Genomic DNA, 23321 nt, shown 5'->3' on the forward strand with positions numbered 1-23321 from the left:
TAGCGACTGCCTCTCCGTCTGCTCCAGGAGCAGCGGTCCCCGATAGACGCTAGCGGCTCAGTTACACCTAGACACTTTGGGGGCTGTAGCGATAGACTCTTCTGGCAAAATAGACTATCATAAAATAACGCAATGCAATGGGCAGCGATTGACGCAGAACGATTATTTCTGAGCATTAGACGCACCAGTCGCTTCTGGCTAAACTTATGACTAATGACTTAACTGGTTTAAGACTCATGATTCGACAAACTTTCTTTATAACGGTTTAAATGTTGGTTATTTTAACAGCTGATTCATCAGATGAATGTTTTACCACATTAAAATTGTAATCAAGAGACAATAGTTGTTTGCGTAAATAGTACGGTAGTGAAAATAGTTATTTGTCTCATGTGCGCAGCACACATGAGAGAAATGTTTGTAGCAGCAAAAGCACATTGCGCACGTGTTAGGCCTACACATATTTTTCCTATACAGTTACTATGAATCATAGAAATAATTAATAATTGTGTCCTTCAATTCAAACACTAAACAACACGATTTAGGTTAGGTTAAATCCAACTGTTGAACAAAATGGAAAACACAACACCAGCTGATCATAGGCGTAGTGTTGCCAACTCATTTTCTAGCGTACACGAATTACATGCTTAACAACAGTGTTTTGTGTCGTATGGTCTTTTGCCGCACTCATTTTACTTTTGCCATTTACTTTTGTTTTTGCCGCACTCCAGTGTTCCAAACAAACAACACAAAAGAGTATACTAAGTATTAAAGGCCTACTACCAGGAAACTATTAAACCCTTTTAAAATGTGCAATTTGTTTAGGTTTGACTTCTTTTTATTAACTTTTATGGTAATATTAGTCCCTCATTTATTGAAGCTGCAACATAAGAGGATGTAGAACAAACAGCATTTCTGTGCTACATCATAATAATTAATATATTTACTATTTTTTACATAAATTTACAATTTTTTACAATCAACTACATGTAAAATAAATTACAATGACTTAGTTTATAATTTCATCATTCTTGCTAAATACATCTAATGTCCAAATACATACCTAACTATTTACATAGCTAAGACAAATTTAAACAAGAAAATAAATATACAAAATTTAGGACGAATTGATATAATATATATAATATACCGGTACCGGTACATATCTATAACAAGGCCATTCTGACTGGTCGAGCAGCATCGATATAATATAATTTTTTATAAGTATTCCACTTGCAGTCCCAGATCTTGGTATGTGTGGGCACTTGGATCTGTCTTGTCACCTACATGGAAAAATAAACGGTATCAGCAATCTAACACATACTTTCTCCCATAAGCTTGTCAACAACCATTATCATAGGTAAGCAGAGGGAGTAACTGACAATTTTGTAGGAAAACATCACAAAAGTTGCGTTAACTTTTGAACCGTAAATGTTACAGTAATAGGGGTTGCATAGTTTTATTTAGAATTATAAGGACCATAACATACTAATTTTAATCAAAACCGGGTTTTTTCCAAAATCAATTTTTTGTAATTTTATAGGATTTTTACCCTCTTCAGAATAAAGTACTATAACATAGTGAATTTTATTAAAATCGTTCGAGCCATTTTTGAGAAAATTAGATTTTTCCATTATTTTAAGGGGTTTTATGGGAAAATCCCCATTAAAAATCAAAATTAAAAAAAGTTTGGAGATACCATGGATTAGTACCTAGATACCAAATTGCATCAAAATCGGACAACAGATGTGGTATGTATAGGGGTCTCAATCAGGGCCTTCAATCCAATCCCAGGATTTCGAGATTCGTCTCAGCCGATCCCGGGATTGATTATATAATATTATGATTTTTAACTTTTTAGCCATTTTAAATGAGCGAGAAGTCCCCTCGTTGAGTATAGTAGGAATCAAAATTAAAGTCCCATGGAGGGCATAAAATACTGCCATGGGGAGAAGATCCAAAAATGTGTGCCAATCATCCTGTTCCCTATTTTAAGGGAATACACTGGGCGACAGTGATGTCAGGTGGTCGGGGGTGGTGGGGCATAAACATGTTAACTGGGCGACATATGTGTCACCCAGGGGCTATGGGTGGTGCCGGCATATTTTTGTTATGATTAAGTATTAAGAAAATAACATTGTGTAAATATTTTTCAGTATTACGTAATTAAGTGAGATTATATGGACTATTTACATGCAAAATAATCGGAAAATTCATTAAAATAAATGTAGAAATGTGTGATTTTCACTCTAGTCTAAGCAAAAGTTTTCTGAGAACCCAGACCCCGCTTTTTGTTGGGAGTATTCCATACCCCCCACCACCCCCGACCACCTGGCATCACTGTCACCCAGTGTATTCCCTTAAAATAGGGAACAGGACGATTGGCACACATTTTTGGATCTTCTGCCCATGGCAGTATTGGTACAATCATTTGAGCCGAATAAGTAGGGTCAACTCGCCTGTTTGGAAAAGGCACAATTGGCACAACCGCTCGACCAGGTAGATGCCAATCGAACGAGGAAAGACGCAGTGACGGTAGCTGCGCACTGCTTTGTCGGGCAAACTTACACCTTGCTTACTCCAATAATAAGCACCACAGCAGGTAATTTGTCGGGACAAAACAATTTCAATTTTCCTGCGTTTTGGCTACCTGGCTGCTACTTCCTTACCGAGGTGTTGTGCCAGTTGTGCCTTTTCGAACTATCTATTTGTTGTTAACTATTCTATTTGTTTAAGAAGGGTTGACCCTTCTTAAATATGCTCTGGTCCCATTTCTGCAGGTAGAGTGGACCCGTCCTAATCCTGCTTGTCAAAACAATGCTGTTGTTGGGAGCTCGGCGATGCAGGGGGACCATAAAACTTGGAGTATCATGCAAAGACTCATTTAGTAAGCGGAATAAAAAAATTTTGAGTGAACGCTCTACGATTTCCCGTTACCGAGTTATCAGGTCAAGGACCCTATCGAGACTTATTCTCGATTTATGAACCTGCTCTGGAATAGTTATGAATGCTACAAGTGCTTATATTTATTATGAACAAAAGCTACTGGTTGGTTAAAAACATTTATCAACTGATTTTGGTATTATGAAACTGTGCTGCAGTTACAATTTTCTGTTTGGGCTTATATCGTCTACGCTTTTCTTAAGAAGGAAAGGAAAAAACCATTGTTATTTGTCATCGTTGAACTTTGTCAATCTCTTACAGTGATCAATATTTTTTTCTTAAGTGACGCAAAAAAATGTTCTATATTCCAGATTATAATATCTAGGTGGTGGAGCGTAATCACTTTTTTTGTGGAGTATAACGCAAAGATTTAAACCATTATTCTGTAAAACAAATGCATGTGATTTGGTTCATACTGGTCCATGAATATGTATGAACAATAAGCAGAATTGCTGAAATAAATAGTTAAATGTAAACCTGTATTTCTTATAATATTTCAAATGACAGTACGGTATATTTCAAATGAATATTTCAAGAGGTACGGTATTTATTTGAACAGTTTTTTAAGCACAATCTCCAATATCTTAATACTTTATACTTTAATACTTTGCAATGAAATGGCGACCATGCAAAGTTGGTATTTTAAGCCAAGTATGAATGGTGATGAGTGTAGGATGAGTGGCGAGATATTGTAGTCTTGTTAGTGACTAAGGCCAAGGCTAGTTCAATATTGAAACGTTACTTATCCAAATTCAAAATATTTAAATGCATTATCATTGTTTAAAAGATACTCGTTAATATCACTATAGGATTATACTGTAATTTGTTATCTTATTAAAAAAAAATTAAAAAGGCCTATGATGGGTTACAATAATAAAATAACTCCAAACGCAAAACTCTGAAAATACTATACATAACCGCCTGTAATGTGAACATCCTCTTTAAATTTTCAATATGTTGTGTCAAAAATCATCATAGACTTCAAATACGTGAGCTTGAACATTACAAAAGTTTACTTTGAAAGATTATTTTATTATTTTTAGAGTGTTTAAAGTAGGTTCCGGACTCTCAGTGGTAAGGATATAGTGCTCAAAAAGCGATTGTGAGCTGTGATAAGTCATGCACGGAATCAGGGAGGTTAGTTATCCTAGTCTACGCCACAAATAGGCTATACAATACCCTGCAGCCCAACATGTTAAAAACATTCTTGAAACTATTTCCGAATACGAATTTCCCATATAGGGAATAAGCTATTACCGTAGTACTCTTGATAAAACCTGGACCCGGGACCGATTTAATTTTTTTGCTTTGAGGTTTCTAGAGGCCGTAAAACACCATCAGTTGAAATTCATCGCGCAAATTGTGTATATATATATGTGTCTGTTAGCGCGATAACTCAAGCAAAAATGGTCTGATTTTGATGAAATTGAGTACACTATTTCTATGCAAAAAAACTTTGTTATAAACTAAAGAAAACAGTGAGTGTAAATGCACGTGTTAACAATAGCAGTGTCTGGCGGTAGCTTCCGATGCAACGTCACCATGGGGTTGGAAGTGCAGCATCAGGCGGCACGCGTTCACTTCAAAGGACTGGGCTAACCCAAGGCCACAGTGTACGCACCACCGTCACCGCGGACCAGGTGAAGAAATACTATTCTTAATTCGATTATTTTTTTACATTTAGTTTTGCATTGCAGTTGTTTTTTATTATTTCAATTTAAAAATTGACAAACAACTTATTTTATTTACACTTGCCTTACAATATCAGATTACAAAACCGTACACCTACTTAAACCGAATTTGCTTGAGGCTGTTTAATTGTGCGGACTGCAGAAGGGACTTGATGAAGCCACTATGGACTTCTGACACTAGCGGAGTTCAGTTTTGATGCCGTTTTAAAGAAAAGCATCCATGTTCTTATGCTCAAAAACACGGTACTGTTAAGGGTGCGCTCTGCCTCAGCTCAGAAATCTCAACTCGGGCCTCAGAAGAAATGTTGCGCCCAGAGAGCACAGAATAGAAATAGAGGGGCTACGTATATCCAGCAAGCGTTGCGGGCATTGTAGCCAATCCCCCACCACTTACACAGGCAAGTGGTGGCAACTGCTGCATATAGCGGTAGATCACCTTTTCCAAATGTACGATGATTAGACACACTTAGATTAGACTTATTACCAAATTTGGCACAGTTACTCTAAATTAGTGCTTCTCACTGACAGTAAGGTTGGAATGCAAAAAATAATTTTATTGTAATTTTAACAGCCGTTAAAACCCAAAGAAATCATTAAATTTAGAATTAGAACATGAAAAAGTAAGTGATCTAGAATTTTTTTTATTTTTTGGTCAGGAAAGTTTTGTCAGCGGCAAAGTTTGAGAGCTTGAGTTGAATCAAAACATATATTTTTTGGAAAAATTAATGATGAATAGTTTTGGAAATAAATCAGGTAGAAGAGGAAGCAAAATTTGGGACCCCGACGCTCGGGCGCTGCCTTGCGACTAAACGTCTCTCATACTACACACACAGTGATTGATGCATTTAATATTCATTCTAATTTATACATTTATAATATAAGTACGGTAACATTTGTATACTTAAAATTGCTATTCACATTAGTTTTATTATTATTTTGTGTTGGTAAATAATAACTTAATGACGACCAAATCGGCCCCATATTGAACCATACATTGAAGCCTGTTTACAAACTTTTAATAAGGATATTAAAACAAATTTATTTTGTTTGGTAATTTTTACTTCGCTAAAAAAAAAATACAAATCTATACTTATAAAAGGCAAAGCCCTCACTGACTCACTCACTCACTCACTCATCACTAATTCTCCCACTTCCCATTTACCTAGAAAGCTGAAATTCGGTACACCGATTCTTTGGGCATTAAATAGGAAAACTAAATAGTTTTTATTCTGATCGAGCTTTCGGGCTCCGCCCCAGTGGCTCTGGATTTTCTCATGTTAACCTTATGAGTACTCATATTTAAATGGAATTAAAGAATCTTAACAGCTGTTTCAATTAAACAAGTTGGTTCTGTTCTATGATGTTCAATAGCATTAAAGTTACAAGGAATACCAACAGGGTGCAGCACTATTATTTTTTTAAATTTATGACACAGCTAATTTGCAACCAAAAGGTGAGTGAGCGTAGCGAAAGAACTTCAACCTGGAGGCGAGTTAGCATAGCGAACGAGTTAACCTGAAGGCAAGTGAGCGCAGCGAACGAGCTCCAACCTAAAGGTGAGTGAGCGTAGCGAACGAACTTCAACCAGGACGTGATCAAGCCATGCGAACGAGTTCATCTTGAAAATTAAGAAGTTAAACGGGGCAAAGCCCGCGGGTACAGCTAGTCATGTATAAATGGCAATAAATCAATAACTCATAACAACAACAGATGATTTTACACGGTAAATTACATGTTTTAACAATCTATAATATTAAAACGAAACAGTGTTTTTTTATTTCACTATTCTGAATCAACCACTCGACGGATTTTCATGATTTTTGTGTTGAAAGAAAGATAATTTTGAGAACTAGGGAATGTCGAAGCCATAATTTTAGTTTAGGGTCCCAGCTTTTTAGAAATTAAGTTTTAATTTTTCTAAAGTCTAGCAGCCGACGCTAAGATTCTAAACTAGCTTTTGGCATAAAAAAATTTGCTTAACAAAACAGCTGTAAACATTCAGCTTTTGTGTCACAAATTCAGCATTTGGATAAAAATGTAAAGGCATACTTAGGGTTGACTTATTTATACTATGTGTAATGCTAATCATTGATACGTTCAATTCTTCTGTAAGAGGATGACAGATTAATTTAATATACATAGTAAAATACTAGGATGTTAAAATTATTTTTTAAAGCAATCTTTGTAATCTTCGATTTATTTTAGAGCAATATAAATTTGTTTTAACTAACAGCTGGTTAGTTATAAAAATGCCCTATAGAACTATGAGGTTATTTACTCTGATTTTGTCATTGATTATAGGAAATAAGTAAGATTAGTAGACCACCGAGATAAGTAACACCATCGATGTGTACAAGTCGAGGCTCTGTACACGAGTTAAATAAAAAAGATATGCAAATTATTTTACTGCTCAACTTTTTTGGAAATGGTAGGAAAATCAAAATTTTTACATGTTTTAATTCATCTTGGCAGCTTTTTGTTTACAATTAATGTTTTTTAATGCTTGAACTTTGTTTGGATTAGGCCCGGAAATATTGATGTCATAAAGATGGAGATCTAGAATCCTCAGGAATACGATTTTAAATTACCACCACAACCTCAGACGGGTGTTATCCAAAGATATACAGATGAATGACATAGATTGAACACAACGTCATCACTGACCTAGGATACTGCAATTAGACTAACCATCCTTTTATGAAATCTAAAAAAGTTGTTTGGCGTGTGATTAGTTGTAGTTACGTTTGGAGGCGCTGAATATTTTATAGTTTAAATAAATGAATATGGGGAATTACGATGTACATTGATTCAATGAGGGTGGTTTAATTATCAAGGATATTGGAACTGATAACGGAATGGATAATAAATATAGACCATTAATTACGTCACTAGCTTTACTAACGTTTTTACTTTTTAAATTCCTTCAACATGTGACCAGTTCTTTTGTTCAAATTAATATTATTTTTGACTCAGCTGTTTACAAAACAAACTAATATGTTGTTGTGTTTACTTTTCTTTGTTTACACTTATTTATTTAGCAATTGATGCAGTGAAATTGACATAACGGATGTGTGTGGACGATTCGTTTAATGATGTCAGGACACCAAAGTTCTCATTATGTGTACTGTGAATTTTATTGGATGTTTTCGTTTTATTTTAGGGAGTTTCAATTCAAACTTACTGGAAATTTTGTATAGTATGACTAATTGTATTGTAGTGATATTGATTATGAAAGAGGCAGGCATGCGATGGAAGGTGATATCATTGACTAGGCCTATACACTTCTCCATTGATAATTACTCTTTCTACTGTAGGCTACAATGAAATTTGTCTTTATACGTGTGTCTTTATACGTGTTGTCTGTTCTGAATTATAGGCCTACACAGTTTTAACTGACTACTCCAGTACGTAGGACGGGCTAACACCTCGTAATAGTTACAACAATAAACATTTGACAACAAAATGCTGTCCATAAATCTGTTCCAAAATATTTTTAATATACTGCAAATGGCACAACATTAGAATATGACTGAATTGACTTTCATTTAACTTTAAAAAAAATATCCGTTTGTGTTTGTTTTACCTTACTCAAACAACTACCGGTACAAATCAAGTGAGTGTAAATGGCAATAAATAAATTATACATTACGAAAACACATTTTGCACTGTAAATTACATTTCTTAACAACAATAGTTTGAAATTAAAACGTTTGAAAACAAAATACAGTATTGTAGACAGGGCTGTTCAAAAATACTTTTATTACCCTAAAAATGTTACAACCTTTGTTAGGTGGCGCCTGACTCGACTTACTTTTCCCTGCAAGGTTAACCAAGCTGTTTACAAATACGCACGTCAGCTGTCTGCTACAATTATGATCGGCTCGAGAAAAAAAAAAGCGCTTAGAGACAGACCTTGGGAGAAAGCTTAGAATCTGCCAAATAAAGGATACCTAACTCGATCCAGTTCAATCCGATTTTGTCAGTCATAGAGCCTTCGCCGTAATAAACATCCCATAATCAGTACTAGAGTTAACAATCTTTTTTTTCAAAGAAAACTACACAACCATTAAAATCTCTGTTGGTTGAAGTCTTGTAATTCACCTCCGACTCGATCGATTTCAGTGATATACATATCAAATGGATGCCAATTGTTTACTGAGTGTTTTTATTGCAATACATACAACATCTAGGCTAATAATAATAACTCAATGGGTTGGTCAAAATTTAAACCTTTCTTTTTGAAAAAAATATTATTGATTCTTTGGAGTGAAGATGAATAGATCGGCCTTAAAGTCCTTAAATATAAATAGTTAATAGTTCAAATTAAATTTGGTAATTTTACAAACATTTTAGTACCAAAAACAGCCAGAGAGAAGTACCAGATGGTCTCAGGAAAGATGTTACAATTTTATTGAATATATAAAATATCCTTATTTAACATACTCGTACAAAATATCCTTATTTTTCTTTGAAAATCAATAAAAAAATTATTTTCTAACGCTTTGTTCTGGCGTTACCCTTGATCCAACAAAGCATCTCATATATATATATCCGATGCCAAATTTAAAGCTCTACAATCTTTATAATATATATTATAGTCATATTTTGAGTAATTAAGGCTCAAAAGTGAAATACAAATAAATATTATTTTTTTTATAAATTATAAACTTTGAAAATTAATACTGACCTTGAAACAAATTATATATATTTAATATATGGTATTTCTGAGTAGGCAATTTAACCATAAACATTTTAAAATAACATGTATTGCTCTACCTTAAATAGTTTTTTTAATTACATTGGTTTAAGCAAAAGCTTACACTGTAATTCACGTTTCCCGCCATTTTCCAAGATGGCAGCTGTTGCCCAAGGGTACCAAAAAAGTACCCGGTGGTTTTAGGGTCCACTTAACCTAGATATCACATATCAACAGTAAAAAAAAACTTAATAGGTCAAAACCAGGTTCGGGTCAATTCTGCCGGACTATAAACAATAATTAATTGCAAACATATGTTTTAAAATAAAACTCAATCAAATAATTTCATGTTGATAGCTACAACCACAAATCTTTTATATTGTATACTAGAGGACCCATGCTGCGTCCGCAGTGTTAAAATAAATATAATATCCGAGAAAAAGAATCAAATTTATGATTTTTTATTGAGTAATACAGTATCTCAATCACCTAAATAAAAGCCATTTCACCGAAAGCTCTTATACCAAAATATATATAGGATTATATAATTATAACTGGTGAAATACATCTTAAATCGCTTTAAGAATTCAAAAATTATTCAAATTATTTTTTTTTTGTCAAGTAATACGGTAGGTAAGTATATGCCGATGCTTGATGAGAAATCATGACTTTAATTTGAGACCTCGATCATACAAATCAATCAAGTAGAAGAGCCAAAAACTCGGAAAAGAAAAATCAAATTTAACTCCCATAAGAAATGCATGGGGAGCAAATTTTGTTTATGTATAAGCCGAATAGGATTACATATAAATATATGCCGGCGCTTGATGGTAAATCTGTGCTGCATAGCTTTAATTTGAGACCTAAATCATGAAAATCGGTCGGGTAGAAGAGCCAAACGAACTTGGCAAAGAGAAACCAAATTTAACTCCCATAAGAAATACATGGGGAGGAAATTTTGTTTACGTACATACAAACCGAGTGATACTAATATATAATTATATGCCGATGCTTGATGGCAAATCTGTGCATGCATACCTTCAATTTGAGACCTCAATCATGATGATCGGTCGGGTACAAGAGCCAAATGAACTCGGCAAAGAGAAACTAAATTTAACTCCCATAAGAAATACATGGGGAGCAAATTTCGTTTACTTATAAACCGAGTGATAGTATAGATTATTTTATGCAGATGCTTGATGGCAAATCTGTGCGTGCATACCTTCAATTTGAGACCTCAATCATGAAAATCGGTCGGGTAGAAGAGCTAAACGTAGTCGGAAATAAAAACCAAGTTTTTTTTTAAATATATAAGATTACCTTCATGGTTGTGTTGATTTTGTTAAGTTGACAAAGATATTGGTATGATTCTGTAATATTGATGCTATTTAAACCTCTAAACGTTGTTAATAAACAACACTGATAGTAGTACTGTAATATAATTGTCTTGATCAATTGTGTAGTATGAAATTAGTAACAGGTAATTGAAAATGGAATTAAATTTTCTTCTTAATTATAATTTCAACTCTTGGGGACTGGTTTGCAGTTAATGGCCTGTCCATGAATTTGGCAAAAACTCAACTAATTCAGTTTTCTGCATCCAATATTAACCAAGAAATACAAACTTAACTACACTTCATTCACAACAGTCAATAAATTATTTGGGAATAGAAATCGATTCACAACTAAATTGGCAAAAACACATTAAAAACCTATCAAAAAGACTACGCTAGCAGCAACAATTGTTCTCACAATAATTCGGGATACTACTAATCTAGAAACACAAATAGTAGTATATCAAGCATATTTTTCATCGATTATGAATTATGGTATTACTATATGGGGCTCATCAAGCCAGGTCAAAAAAATATTGATCCACCAAAAAAGAGCTGTAAGATTAATGCCAGAGTCCCCTGTAGAACACACTGTAAAGATTTATTTGGTTAAAAAATTGCAACCTTTTTTAGCTTTTTGCCCTAGTTCAGTACAAAATATTATATTATTTTATGTGATTCAATATACTATCAATAATTTTGAAGGTAAGGCTATTTACTGCATCTTTTAACTTTTAAATGTCAAAGATAATCTAAAAATTTATAATTTCCTCAATCTTACCGTTAAGACAAAAATAAATTTACTTATGGAAAACCAAAATCACTTTATAGTTACTAACTAGCTGTGTACCCGTTCTACGCACGGGGATCTTATAATATTCAGTTGAAACCTTCTTATATAAAGAACAGCAGTTGGTTTGCATATTTTAAGATATGCTGGCCAAACTATTATACATAGCTTCATTTTATGTTGTTTTTTGTTGTTCCGGATCGGTATGACAATCAATAAAAGGTTAAATTACCTCTGTGTCTGCCGGTCGATCCTATAACGGTAGGCTTACTTTTATTTTTACTATCTGATCTCGTTTGCATGGCTCAATCACGTCCTGGTTGAAGTTCGTTCGCTACGCTCACTCACCTGTATGTTGGAGCTCGTTCGCTGCGCTCACTTTCCTTCAGGTTAGCTCGTTCGCTACGCTCACTTGCCTTCAGGTTAGCTCGTTCGCTACGCTCACTCGCCTCCAGGTTGCAAATTAGCTGTTGTCATAAATGTAAAAGAAATAATAGTGCTAGTGCTGCACCCTGTTGGTAATCCTTGTAACTTTAATGCTATTGAACATCACAGAACAGAACCAACTTGTTTAATTGAAACAGCTGTTAAGATTCAATAATTTCATTTCTCATAAGGTTAACATGGGCTTCCAGAAATTCCACGTCAAAAATCGACAAAAACTTGATTTTCAAGGGTTTACTGTTAAATATCTAACTGTCTCATATTCGATGAAATACGTCTAAAACCATCTCATATATGTATAGTATTTGGAAAATAAGTTTCAGGCGGGACAGTGCTATAGTTATTGAGGAGTAGTTGTAATAAAGTGCGTATTTTAGCGTTACCAAGAGAATGACAGATAGACAGACAGACAGACAGACAGACAGACAGACAGAAATTGAGATAAGGTTTGATTCGGTTTCTCTGACCTATGAAATGTAAAAATAACCAAAAAGTTCATTATTCTAAACAATGTACAGACAAAACTCTAATTTTATTTATATAGATAAAGGCATAAAACACAGCCCTAGATTAATATCGCAACTTCTATAACATATAGATATATATATTTTTCCATTTCAAGCATAGCTTGTGTAACAGTTTTTACAGGTTTAACGAGCAGGATTTTGACATCATTTGACATCCCAGACATCATTACATTTTTTATACAGTTGAAAAAGTTATAGAACTGAAAATGATAATTAATCGGTATACGTACTTGGCAAAAATGGAACCAACACCATGAAGAGTGGCTCCAATAAATGTATTTCTGGCAGCGTTTATCAAGCCTTGCTCGAAATCTGTCATAAATGGAGTTAATGTGCCATGTAATCAAATTCTGTCGGACGTACTGAAGCACTCTCATATATACATCTTCAGTCTGGGATACCATCATGAAGTAAACAATGGGAAATACCTAAAAACAAGTACATAAAAGAAATACGATTATATTACATAATTTACAAAATACTATATCTATTGGTCGTGACAAATATAATTTTTTGTTCATATCAAAAATATATACTTCTTAACACCTTTACAATTTGCAAAAATTAACGGAAATGACTCTCTTTAACTGGATAGTTTGGGTCCGCGGAATTGGCTAACTCTGGAACTCGCTAACCCCATGTTAAATGCCCTATCTTCAAATTTGGTCGATGAGAGGAACTCGCTAACTTGTTCGGTTTCGGAATTGGCTAACTCCGGAACCCGCTAACCCGCTCTAGAGCCGGGTTAGCGAATTCCGTCCTCGTACGGAAGTCGCTAACTCGGTCCCTCGGCGGAACTCGCTAACTCCCAATCAGAAGCCTCGCGGGCCGTCCAATGGGAGCCAAGCACGAATATTTTTGGCCAGTGTTGCCGAAAGTGTAGTACCTATATCTTATCGGCACCATAATGTCGTATCCTACGATTAATTAGGAGTAAGAGCAACGTAGTCGATAAAATAAATATATTTAGAAGTATGTTTAACCACAGAGAAGTTCTTATGGTTATTAGGGTGGAAAATGCATTATAGTCTTACCATAGACTAACCAACACAAGTAAACTTTACATCCCATTGTAAACTTTGAAGCTCGTTTTTCGTGTCTAGTTCATGTCCGGTGACACTGATAGCTAGTGTCGACAAAATTGTGTTTCTATTATTTTATAGTTAACTTCATGATTTGTTCCTTACTGTTTGGTTATATAACTAGGGGACGTGTTATTAGTTGTGATTAGAACGTTTTATTTGGTTAAACGAGGTTTTAAATTACTGAAAACAAGAAACAATTGTAAACAAAACACGACATCTAAAGACAGTGCACCAGACAGAACTAACAATACAACTGTCTTCAGATTATCCATAAGGATGAGAAATGTACTAATATAAGGGAGTATGTTTATACGATTATTTTGTCGTACAAGGTTGGCAACGCTCCGAGCAGTGGGCGCGGCCGGGTTAGCGACTTCCAGAGTTAGCGAATTCCGCCGCGAGACAAAATCGAGTTAGCGGGTTCCGGAGTTAGCCAATTCCTGACTGAGACGGTTAACCAGTTCCAGAGTTAGCCAGTTCCGCCACACGACCGAGTTAGCGAGTTCCTGAGTTAGCCAATTCCTACGTCTCAATAGTTTTTATCAGCCCATTGGTTTAACCGGACTAGATTGGCAAGAAGTGGGCGGTACTGAAACGACTGACTTCCAGGGGTGTCTTCCATTTTGCGGTCAGTCCATTTACCGGTCAGTCCATTTACCGGTCAAGTGTGGGGGTGAGGAGGCTCTAGGGAGGGGAGGTTTTCCATTTTGTGGTCAGGTTTTGATTCCTAGAATACCTGACTATTTTGAATGAATAGGTTCCATGCACTAGAGCAGCAACATTTTACATTCTCAGCTAATATATGCCTAAATCTATTTAACTCTCTGAGTAAAGATATGACCCTTTGTACGCTTGTTTTTACTTGTTTTGAAATTTTTAATCCTGTATCAATCGTTTAACAGACAGATTCTTCTTAAATCACAAATCATGTCTGATAATAGGCGTGTGCTCGAATTGATCCGCGGTCAGAGGGTAGTTTTGGATCATTCAAACTGACCCGGGGGTCTGGTAGGTAGATAATAGGGTCGCTTGAAACATGTGATCTGACCCGCGAGTCGTTGAGGGAGGCATGGGAATTCTCCCCGTCCTCTAAGGGAAAAATAAGTTGAGTAATAGACTTAGTATTTTCTTATATACCCACTAATATGATTTAGCCTATTAGCTAATTTTAGCAATTTAATTGATTTTGCTTAAAATAGCTAGCCTATTTTGGTATTCTATTTATATTCAATTCCGTCCAAATATTCTACAAACGGTTTCTACAATTGGCAAAAAGTTACAATAATAATTTTTTATTAAGGTTGTCAATTAATTGTTTTGTATTCAATGAGGATAGCATTTCGGAATTTATTTATTTAATTGCTATTTGGTTTGCATTCAAAAAGTAAACAGTTTTGTACCACTTATAATCTTATCACCATAAAATAAAATAAATAGAAATAAATCGTAAAATAAAATATAAAATAAATCGTGTGTACCCTAGTGGAAGTGATCAATATATATCAATACAAAAATTGTATATTGATACGTATTGATACGTATGTGTATTTGGGCCAATACACATCAATACACATCAATACATATCAATACAAGTAAATATAGGATCCGAGTCATTAGCTTAATTGAAAATAATTTGTAGCTTGTTAAAAAACAATTTTTAATTTGTTTCAACACATTGAATCACATCTACTATGCACTAAAAATAAAATAAAAATGAAAAAGTAAAAAAATTCTTGTCAAAAAGCTCTAGGTGTTCCCGAGATTTGAACCTGGGACTCCAGCATGGTAGCCCGATGTCTAAGCCATTACGCCACGGACGCTTCATGTCTGACTAAGTAATGATAGCCACTTTGAATGCGAGAAGCTATGTTAGGCCTCATAATTAAACTTTGAAAAGATTTTTCAATGGCATTTGTGTCATTTCAGGCTTGTACCTATATGCTTTAACATGTTTCAAAACTGTTTTATTACCAGTTCAAACTGTTTTCTTGCTACTTGGGTGATGTGAATAGTGTGTCAATACAATTTATTTTTATTGATTTCTAGAAATAAGGAATTCAATTCAATAATGAATTTGTGAGTAATTTTTATCCCTAATAACCCATTAGGAAAGAAATTGTTAAAAGTTGTCGAAAGTTGTATTACAATTGTTGTATAACAATTTTAAAACATTTTGATTTAAACTTCATATTACAACAATGTTGATATAAGATTGAAACAATTTTAAAAATGTTTAACAATAAGTTTTTTGCAGTTGAAAAAAATAAGTTTCAATACGAGCTGTAACTGTTTTACAACAATTTTAAAATTGTTTTACAATCAGTTTTTTGAAGTTTAAGAAAATTAGTTTTAATACAAGTTGTAAACTGTTTTATAACAATTTTAAAATTATTTAGCAATCAGTTTTTGGCAGTTTAAAAAATAAGATTTAATACAAGTTGTAACTGTTTTACAACAATTTTAAAATGATATATTTTAAAATTATATTGAGTTTTAGGTACCTCAGCTAACGTCTATGACCTAAAACTAAAGTTTTTCCTTTTTTCAAAAAATAACATTTTTATTACTGTTTATTTAACCACTTTACATTGATATTTTGTATAATCCATAATGCTCATTTGTGATACATTTGAGAGATATTTTGAATTTTATTTACCCGTATTGATGTCTATTGATTTATATTTACATCTAACATATTTAAAAAATATTCTCTATTGATATCAATGAACGATTTGTTTGCTCTAATGATCTATATTGATATATTTTATGTTTATAGATGTCTAGTGATATGTATTGACTAAGTTTTCAGTGATGTCTATTTGTTTGTATTTACTTGTAATGATATCCATGAACATCTATTGATATCACTAAGCATCTAGTGATATCAATAGATTTTTTCTATTGATTTCTATTGATGTCTTCCACTAGGGTATATTAGTTTGTCTGTCAGCATCTCGTATACACATTACCAAACCATCCTTCCAATTGTAACGCACCTTTAGAGAGTAGTTGATCTCTGGCTACAAATGTTTACTTTTAAAATATTCAATTTTACTGCCAATATTCACTGAGAGTTTCTATGAAATTCTTCAAGTCTTAGTGCTAAGACTACGAGCGTTCAATAGGTTCAGAGTACAAGTAACTATATCAATGATTAAAATATAACATTAATACTATTATATCCTAATAATCTCACTCAAGTCAACATCTTACAGCAATATCAAGATTTTTCAAACTGCATACTTAGTCTCGACCGGGTAGAGTTTTAGGAATTCTTCACCCAAATAGACATCGTTACGCAAGACATTTTTACAGAGAAGACCTAAGTCAAATTCCTTATAGGGTGAGTGTACCTGTGTATACCAACTCCCTGTGAATTACCTCTTCCTATATAAACATCATATCGCATGGTTTGGATAGTGAAAATAAAAGGTTTTGGACAAGGTAGTGTAGGCCTGCAATATGCGTGTACATGAAAATATTATATTTCATTCAATATTTGAATGGTTTAACACGATCTGGAATATTCTATGAGGTCTTATAGCTTAATGAATTAACTATGGAAGTGCGTGATAGTAATCTGAAATATAATCTGGAATGCTCTAGAAAGAATATTCCAGATTTGTCTAGATTGTACTAAAATTATCGATGATCTTAGAGTATTTTACATCATTCAGGAGTGTTTTTTATTAATATACACACCAAACAAGGTAGGTATGTAGGTCTTGAACAGTATAAGATATTCCCCCCAGTAATAATTTTATAATCGCCATTGTATTTTGGTATGGGTATCGCGTAGTTCGCCACTAGTATTTTAACACATTGTCAATACAATATAGACAACTAGGGGTCCATAGCAGCAATTACTGCTTTATAGTTATGTGTACAAAATTAAAAGAAATGCACATTTTTTTACACATTTAGTCGCGGTCTTCACCCAACACGATACATTCAAACACCGCATTAACATCTTATATACTAAAAAAAACTTTTGCCAAACTTATGACAGCTAGCCTGACCAAATACCTAGCCTGAGTTTGGTTTTACTGGGCCGAATTACACGCGGTTGGTACCAAATGAAAGATATTTACCTGTAGATGTGCAGAATCCCTTTATAAATTGAATTAAGCACACAAATAAGCACGAAAAGTGAATTCGAAATTTAAAAAAATTAACATGGGTCTTATGGGTTGCCATGGTGATGACGAAATAACAACAAAATATAAACAGAAAACTAAAACAAATGGAAGAAATTCCAACCACATGTTTTATTTACAGCGTGGGGAGTTTTAAATTTTAAAAAGCAACAAGAGACAAAACAAATGGCACCAACAATAATTTACAACAAACGATGTATTATTTTTAAGGATAGTATAAAGAACACTGTAACAAATAGAGTAAACACGTGAAATCTCACGTAAATGTTAGCATTCTATAGGATTAACATAGACGCTTTGAGAGCCCTGGCCTTGGAGCAAAGCACTCACCAGCACCACAGACTGAGCTCAGCTTAAATAACATACAAAGATTAAAATGACAAAAAACCTTCAAAATTCGTTTAAAACATAGGGTGAGTTATAATCACTCAATAGAACTATAAAGCAATAAAAATTATCATTGATGTATTTCTGTTGGTTTGTACTAAATAACCATTAGTTTTTACTAAGTGATAGATTTTAAAATACGATAGCAATATTTAAGCAAAATCAACTAAATTGCTAAGATAAGCTATTAGGCTAAATCATATTAGTGGTTGTATTTAAGGAAATACTTAGTCTGTTGCTCAAATTATTTATCCCGTAGAAGCCTGGAGAATTTCCCGTCCTCCTTCAACGACTCGCGGGTCAGATCACATGTTTCAAGCGACCCTATTATCTACTTACCAGACCCCCGGGTCAGTTTGAATAATCCAAAACTACCCTCTGACCGCGGATCAGTCTGTATGCAGCCGATAATAGCCTATTAAAAATGGCCGTTTATTTCAACAAACTAGTCTATATATCAGTTAAAAATCAAATTAAAAAATATATGCTTAAAAAAATCTATTTACATATAAACAACTCTTTAACTTTGAAAACTGTTTTGGAAAAAATATGATGTATCTATACAAATTAACAATTTATTCGCGTTCCTTAAGATTTTATCTAAATAAAAAATATATATTGACCTATATTTGAAAGTGGTATTTAGAAAAATAATTACAATACAATTTTTTTTTTATTTTTCCAGTTCATAAAACAATCTTACTAACTATAGATTAAAATGAAAAATTTTAGTCGGGGGGGGGGGGGGGGGGGAAATACATTTTAAATTTGTATTTTTCATAGTTTTCTCGATTTGTTAACACAATTTTTTACTAGTTTTATGTCATTTATGTGCTAGGCAGGTGATTTTAAATAGCCAAAGTTAAGAAAAACAAATGCAAAGCAGCTCTAACTTTTTTTACACCAACAGCCGTTACAATTAAATTACAAACATAAAAAGTAAAACAATTTATTGGCAATTAATTTCTAGATTTTTTTAAATATAAAAAATCATTATTGAACTATGCTTTTTCTTGCCCAAAGAAACGTGGAGTAAAAATTGTGATGTTCTACAATCATCGCGTCTTCTGACGCCAAAGTGCGTTTATCATTCTTTTAAAGGATTAAAACTTATTTCATTTCTCTTTAAGAAAAATGTTCAAATACACATAATACAGTACTACTTGTGATTTGAATAAGTTTATTGCATAGTTTGGTCACATACTATTGGTGCATTGGTGTACAACATACCGACGCGTCATCGGCCTGGCTAACCACTCTGAGTCATCAACCTGGCTCACATGTTCTCGGGATTTTAGAAATATGTGACCGCAAAATGGAAAACGTTTTTTGACCCACCCCTCCAAATTTTTGGGTTGACCGGTAAATGGACAATTTTACCCTTGACCGGTAAATGGACGGCCGCAAAATGGACACAACCCTTCCAGGGGAGACGGACAGCATCCCAGATCTTTGTTTGGGTTAATCCCCTGATTTATGGCCTGAGGGTAGTGGTCACCGGAGGAGGGGTGGGGAATTGAGAATTCTGAATCCCACCGGAGGCGTTAACTTTTTGTCAAAGATTTCACTTAGAATGCAATTACTTCTTAACTGTACATCTTTTGTTATAATTTATAACTTTATGACCAAAACTATTTTTCGATTATTAACCTTTATTAGATTTTTTTATTATCAGCAAGTTTGGTTGGTTTGGTTATATTTGGTTAAATGTTAGGCATTTGTAGTTTTATTTTATGAACAGAACTATTTTTTTTTATTAGTAAACCTTCATTCGATTTTTCAGTATCAGCAAGTTTGGTTAGGTTATGACGGTTAAATTAAATTTAAATTTAACCTACAAACGATACGTTTTGACAGTGACGGTGATAGAGCTAACAATTTGCCGCGAACAGTTCGGCTATGCACGGTATGATGCGGAAGCGTTCGACACTAACCTAAAACTGACAGGTCAACAGACCGTGATTAAGAGGATTACAGCCTCGGTCATGTGCCTACACCCGACGTCCAGTGATCACATGTCTAAATACAATACTCTGCTAAATTGAAATTGAATATCACAGTAATTGGTCTGATTTAACGAGTTTTTGGGGACATTGGCTTAACTTGAAAAACCGGACTGGCCTTTTGGTCCCGAGGAGTCCGGATAAGAGGGAGTCTACTGTATATTATGTTACAACCACCACTCAGACGATGAAAAATAGAAGTGCTAAATAAAATGTAATTATCAATAATTCAGGTTTAATGAGCCTATACATAATTACAATTTAGCTTGCTTACTGTTTGAGTAAGTACTCAATAATAACCATTTACAACCTATGTTAAGGCATAAGGAGCTTTTGAGAAAACCGTAAGCTGTACACAGTATCAACCGTATGCTTAAAGTCCATAATGGGAAACTTCTGGGTTTGCAATTTGCAAACCAGCTTTAGATTTGTATTATGCAATGAATGCTGGAGCAATTTAATTGATGCTGGACCCTATGATATGAGACAGTTTGCTTGACCCTTTTGAGCTACTTCACGCCATAGGTTTTGTTTATGATTGTGTTTAGCAGATGAATTGATGAAATTAGACGTCTTTATAGTAGGAAAAAGTCTAGCTAACTACAGAGAAAATGAAGGCTTATTCTCAAGAAAGCTTCTTTGGGAAGGGATGGACGGAATACGGAATCTATAATAATACAGAAAGCAAAGATATCATATAAGTATCTCCCATCAAACCTTTTCATTTGTCATGTGGTCTAAATTTGATAATGATAAATTAACAATGTTATTCAAATAACATTTTTTCCTCGGTATTGACTAGATTATTTTTCTGATTTGTGGAATAAATCAATTAAAATATTTTTTGAACATTTGTGTGTTTGTGTTGTGTTTAATTTGACAAAACCGTGGAGGTGACCTATTAATTTAAGCAATTTTGCTTATAAAATTATAATTCTCAGTTATTTATTTTCAATTACAATTTTGTACTAAAATATATTTCTGTTTTTGTTTTTGCTTTTGCCTTAAGTACAGGTTTAAACCTACCTTGCTATTTAATGATAAATTCCTGGGAGGGAATTTATGAATTTTGGGAATATTGCCAGAAATATTTTCAGGGAATATTTCCTTGATTTTACATTCCTGGGAATTTTACATCACTAAGTAGGGTTGACTTATACTATGTGTTATACAATAATCATTGTATAAGCTAATTTATTCGGTAAGCCGAATACAGATTATTTAAATATACATAGTAAAATACTAGATGTTATAATTTATTTTTTAGAGCAGTCTTTAAAATTTTAAGTTTGTTTTAGTGCAATTCTATCTTCATATTTCTTATAACGCATTGAAAATCATCTTGCTCTCAAAAACATTTCAGATGAAAAAAGCACAACTTCTTTGCGCTTTAATTGGCTCTGTTCACTACAATAATCTTTCAGCATTAATTGGACCTGAAAAACCTTTAAAGACCTAGATTTTGCTACCATGGTCAAATCATTATCAGACATGCTCTCACCACACAGAAACGTTGTAGTTACACAGCATTACTTTTTAAATACTTATCAAAAAGTAAATCAATCCACATCCTGAGTACATAGCTTCACTACAAAAAGTCTGAATGTGAATTTACAGTTCAGTGTGAATGTACAAAACAAGATTCAGTCTCAGATATATTTTTAAGAGCTCAATTCATAAGTCTACGGATTGAGATTACAATACTAGTGTTATTAGGTATTTAGTCACCTTTAATCCTCGTACGATGCACATACTTCATGTACTGGCTAAGGATCGGTTGCATCCCGTTGGCCTGCACATATACCGGTATGTACTCGAACCCTTGGTCGATTTTGTAGTCTGGTACAGTAGTAACACCAGAGACATGGTCATTTTTACAGCTCTTTTTACGGATGGGTTGGAGTTGATCGCTCTTGTCAGGCCCAATCCTCGAGGCCTTTCTCCACATTGCCTGAATGAAAATCATTGTTTTTTTTTTTTAATTTGCTTGCATTATTGGATAGCGGTTTATCTGTTAGTGCTTCGTTTATCAGATTAAAATAGCTAACTATAAGCGGCAACAAAAAGCTGTGATAGACAATGAGCACTGTAAAAAAATACTACATTTATGGGGTATAGTGTGATTTGGGTATTTTATTATTACGTGCATAATTCATATGTTTATTGACATTACCAAATGTTTATAAAAAGTAACAAGTTTCTTTAAAAAAAAATAATGTCTGGTTATCGGAGTTGAGTGGTAATAATTTTAGCGAATTACTGATCTAGTCAATGACTAAGTTGGAAGGAACTAATACAGTATTACAGATATGAACCAATGTCTGTAGTTAGGCTATGTCAATAACGTAAACACAACAACACAACTTGACCAATTGAGCTGATTTTTTCATGTACATAGACAATATAACCACAACTTTTTTTCCTTAAATATAAGTACAATAGTTATTAATATTATGCCTAAATATAAAGTAATGGACATGCTTACTGGTGATGAGAGGAAAAGCACTCGAAAATATTGACATTCCAGCGAACCTTTCCCTCAAGGCCGTCTGTAACACCATTTTGAAGTCAGTCATGATTATACCGTTTGGTGTAATTCTGGAGCTAAATCTACTAACTTGGCAAACAGAAGGTCGTATGCTTGTTTGGTTTTCTTTTCCATAAGAACGAAAAATACGGGATATGCCTGTTAAATAAAATACACATCAATACATACACATCAATACATACACATCAATGATTAAGTAAGTGATATACAGTTGCTGAAAACAAGTATGTTTAACCATTGACTATATGGTTAACGTATGTCCATCTCTCTGCGTTTAAAGGTACTGTGATATTGTCATACAGCTTTGTGCTAACCTGTACATTTTTTCTGGTGCACAATTACAGCTTAACAATGAAACTTTTAAGTATTTAACTGTTTTTGTTTTTAAATTGGTTACTGGATGTGTGATGCAGTGGGCTATTAGCCATGGGATACAGCTAAATACTTCTTAACTGTACATCTTTTATAGATAGAGCTAACAATTTGCCGCGAACAGTTCGGCTATGCACGGTATGATGCGGAAGCGTTCGACACCAACCTAAACTGACAGGTCAACCGACCGTGATTTAGAGGATTACAGCCTCGGTCATGTGCCTACACCCAGTAACAGTGCCTAATTAGATCATAATCAAAGTGGGAATAGTTTTCGATTCATTGCATTGCATTACAAATAACATAAAAATATGGGGTAGAAGGGGGGAATTGGGTACTAGGTTTTG

At 33.9% G+C, this 23321-nt stretch overlaps 1 protein-coding gene across 1 annotated transcript; it reads right to left on the reverse strand.

Annotated features, from left to right (window-relative positions):
- Positions 1–1163: 1163 nt before the first annotated feature.
- LOC129000818 (uncharacterized) lies at positions 1164–21903 on the reverse strand. The gene is made up of 3 exons (XM_054427847.1): positions 21783–21903; positions 12653–12850; positions 1164–1280 (listed from the first exon to the last, which is right to left on the reverse strand). Exons 1-3 carry the CDS (start codon positions 21804–21806, stop codon positions 1164–1166), a joined length of 339 nt encoding a protein of 112 aa, XP_054283822.1. The 5' UTR covers positions 21807–21903.
- Positions 21904–23321: the final 1418 nt, after the last annotated feature.

Source organism: Macrosteles quadrilineatus, unplaced genomic scaffold, assembly GCF_028750875.1.
Source record: "Macrosteles quadrilineatus isolate MER2022 unplaced genomic scaffold, UCM_ALF_1.0 Scaffold_1__1_contigs__length_201487025, whole genome shotgun sequence".
Taxonomy (NCBI): Eukaryota; Metazoa; Arthropoda; class Insecta; order Hemiptera; family Cicadellidae; genus Macrosteles; species Macrosteles quadrilineatus.

Excerpts from the sequence above, each read along its gene's own strand:
- LOC129000818 (XM_054427847.1), bottom strand. The coding sequence starts at position 21,806 with ATGTGCATCGTACGAGGATTAAAG. Across the intron at positions 12,851-21,782 it reads GCATCGTACGAGGATTAAAG|GTATTTCCCATTGTTTACTT; the intron begins GTGACTAAATAC and ends ACTTGTTTTTAG. Across the intron at positions 1,281-12,652 it reads GTTGGTTCCATTTTTGCCAA|GTGACAAGACAGATCCAAGT; the intron begins GTACGTATACCG and ends TTTTCCATGTAG.